We start from the raw sequence: 2,857 nt of genomic DNA, 5'->3' as shown, positions 1-2,857 counted from the left end.
TCAGTAGAGACAGTAAAGTGAGAGAATGGAAAAAGGAAAATTTTACAGTTTGATGAATAATTGGAATGCACAGAACAGTCCAGGAAGTAGTCACCAGGAGAATGATGTCTTAGGTCTTGCACAAACTGATGCCTTTTGATTGATAACAAGTTCATAGCTTTGAATGTGAAGAAGAGCATGGTGGGGATAGGCACAGGTACAGAGGAAGGTCATGTGACCTGTTGAGCCAGCTGGATAACCTGAAAACACTTAGACAATTCCAGAAACCACAGGGAGCAAGAGGGGCAAGGAGTGATGTGGTAAACAAAATTGATTAAGCTCTAAAGTAAGGGTCTGGATGGCATAAGAGAAACTTAAAATAGGTCATCAATAAACTGTACGTCTGTCTTCTCTACAGGTGGTGGTCCTACAGTACAAGTCTTACAGTACAAGTCCCTCCAGCATGGGAGGTATCCTCTACAACAGCTCAGAGTTGCCAACGTTCACCCTGACAGGGCTCCCAGGGCTGGAGAACTCCCAACACTGGATGTTCTTGCTCCTCGGTACCCTCTACATTGTCTCCATTGTGGGCAATGCCCTTATCCTTTTCATTGTCAAGGAGGAGCAGAGTTTGCATCAGCCTATGTACTACTTCCTATCCCTGCTCTCAGTTAATGATCTAGGTGTGTCTTTCTCCACACTGCCCACCGTGCTAGCCACATTTTGCTTCCATTTAAGGAAGATCAGCTTTGATTCTTGCATGGCTCAAATGTTCTTTATCCACTTCTTCTCTTTCATGGAGTCTGGGGTCCTGCTGGTTATGAGTTTTGACCGCTATGTGGCCATCTGTAACCCTCTGCGCTACACCACCATGCTCACAGATTCCCATGTTGTATGCATGGGCTTGTGGGCCATCATCCGCAGCTTCTGTATGATTTTCCCACTGCCTCTCCTTCTGAAGAGGTTGTCTTTCTGCAAGGCCAATATACTCTCTCATGCCTACTGCCTTCATCCAGATCTCATCCATCTTCCCTGTGGTGACATCACCATCAACAATATTTTCGGTCTCATCATTGTTATGTCTACCTTCGGCCTGGACGCTGCACTCATTCTCTTCTCATACGTGCTCATCCTGTGCTGTGTACTTGCCATTGCATCTCGGGAGGAACGGTTAAAGACACTCAACACGTGTGTGTCACATCTGTGTGCTGTGCTCATATTCTATGTTCCCAAGATTGGTGTGTCCATGACTGCCCGCTATGGGAGGCATGCCCCCCGATTTGTGCACACAGTCATGTCCCTCATTTATCTCTTTGTGCCTCCCATGCTCAACCCAGTCATCTATTCCATCAAAACCAAAGAGATTAGAAGGAGGATTGGTCGAATGCTAGTGGGAACCAAGTTTTAAGCCAGAGGCACATGAAAAGGAAAAAAGTCATTGGATATTTACTATTACTTCACAAATTGGGGTTTTTAAGACCTGCTTTGACAATCTTTTAAACTTTTTTTTGCTCAGAAATCTACTCTTAGGATTTTTTCCACCAGATATTTGATGACAGCCTGGCACTAGTTAAGACTGAAGTCAGAAGGTTTTGGCAAGTTACACTGAATTGTAGTTTGTCCAAAAAAAAAAAAAAGCTCAAATTTTACAAAAAATCCACAAATGTGTCTCCTTAAAATCAATCCCTCATTTTGTTCCATGTGTTTATTTTATCCATTTTTAAATTGAATTAGCATAGAAAAAGTTACTTATTACCTTGGGAACACTGTCACAATGGTCAAATAATTCTTTTCCCCAAGAATATATGACAAGTAGTCCTACTTTTAATTTTGTAGAATTTTTTTAATTTTGCAAAATTTCTACAAAATTTTAATTTTGTAGCAACTCCGTACTGCTTTCCATCGCAATTGCGCTATTTTACATTCCAAAAAACTGTGTGCAAGTGACTGACATCCTTCCCAACATTTGCCGTCTTTTGTTGTTATTTTTTTTAATTATTATTATTTAATAGCCATCTCGACAGATGTGTGGTAATATCTCATTGTGTTTTCAATATGGATTTTCCTGATGATTAATGACATTGATCTTTTTTTTTCATATACTTGTTGGCCATTTGTATATCCTCTCTGGAGAAACTTTCATTTAACTCCATAGCACATAGTAAAATGAGTTTATCAGACTTGATTTGTCTTTGTTTTTAGCTACTGTAGGAGCTCCTTAACATGATTTGGGGATGAACCCCTTATCAGATACTTATTTAGAAGTAAGCTTGAATGAATGGACACAAAAAGCACATGCCTTGGTGGAAAGATTAAACAAATATTGAATATGTTGCTTTTCCCCCCAGTTCACTTGACTTAATTCTGAATAATCTGAGGAATAAAACAACATGATTTAAAAATTAATTTTGAATCCTTGTACAATTGAGATTACTCTCCCTCAAAATTACTTAAAAAAAAAAAGGGAAAAAAAATGGACAGGCATAGAGTAAACCTCCCAAATGTTAAAATATGTAGAAAAAGACAAAAAAAATCTATGTGAGTCAAAAGATATATGGCTGCCACAATAGATTTCTAGGATAAGATAGCTTAGAAGAATGTAGAAACCACTATAGTTCAAATAAAACTCTTTACAAAAACTATTTATAGCATGGTTGTGGTGTGTGTGCTCAGTTGTGTCCAACTCTTTGTGACTCCATGGACTGCATAGCCTGCCACGCTCCTCTGTTCATGAGATTCTCCAGGCAAGAATACTGGAGTGGGTTCCCATTTCTTCCTTCAGGGAATCTTCTCCACCTAGTGACTGAGCCTGTATCTCCCATGTCTCCTGCATTAGCAAGCAGGTTCTTTACCACTGAGACATCTGAAAAGCCCCCTA

At 39.8% G+C, this 2,857-nt stretch overlaps 1 protein-coding gene across 1 annotated transcript; it reads left to right on the top strand.

The window, feature by feature from the left end:
* The first annotated feature begins 442 nt into the window (after nt 1-442).
* Nucleotides 443-1,387, top strand: LOC113904799 (olfactory receptor 51I2-like). The gene has a single exon (XM_027561888.1). It carries the CDS (start codon nt 443-445, stop codon nt 1,385-1,387), a length of 945 nt encoding a protein of 314 aa, XP_027417689.1.
* Nucleotides 1,388-2,857: the final 1,470 nt, after the last annotated feature.

The sequence above is a fragment of the Bos indicus x Bos taurus genome, chromosome 15, assembly GCF_003369695.1.
Source record: "Bos indicus x Bos taurus breed Angus x Brahman F1 hybrid chromosome 15, Bos_hybrid_MaternalHap_v2.0, whole genome shotgun sequence".
Lineage (NCBI taxonomy): Eukaryota > Metazoa > Chordata > Mammalia > Artiodactyla > Bovidae > Bos > Bos indicus x Bos taurus.
Note: the sequence above shows the minus strand (reverse complement) of the source record. Positions and strands in the feature narration are given on the sequence as shown.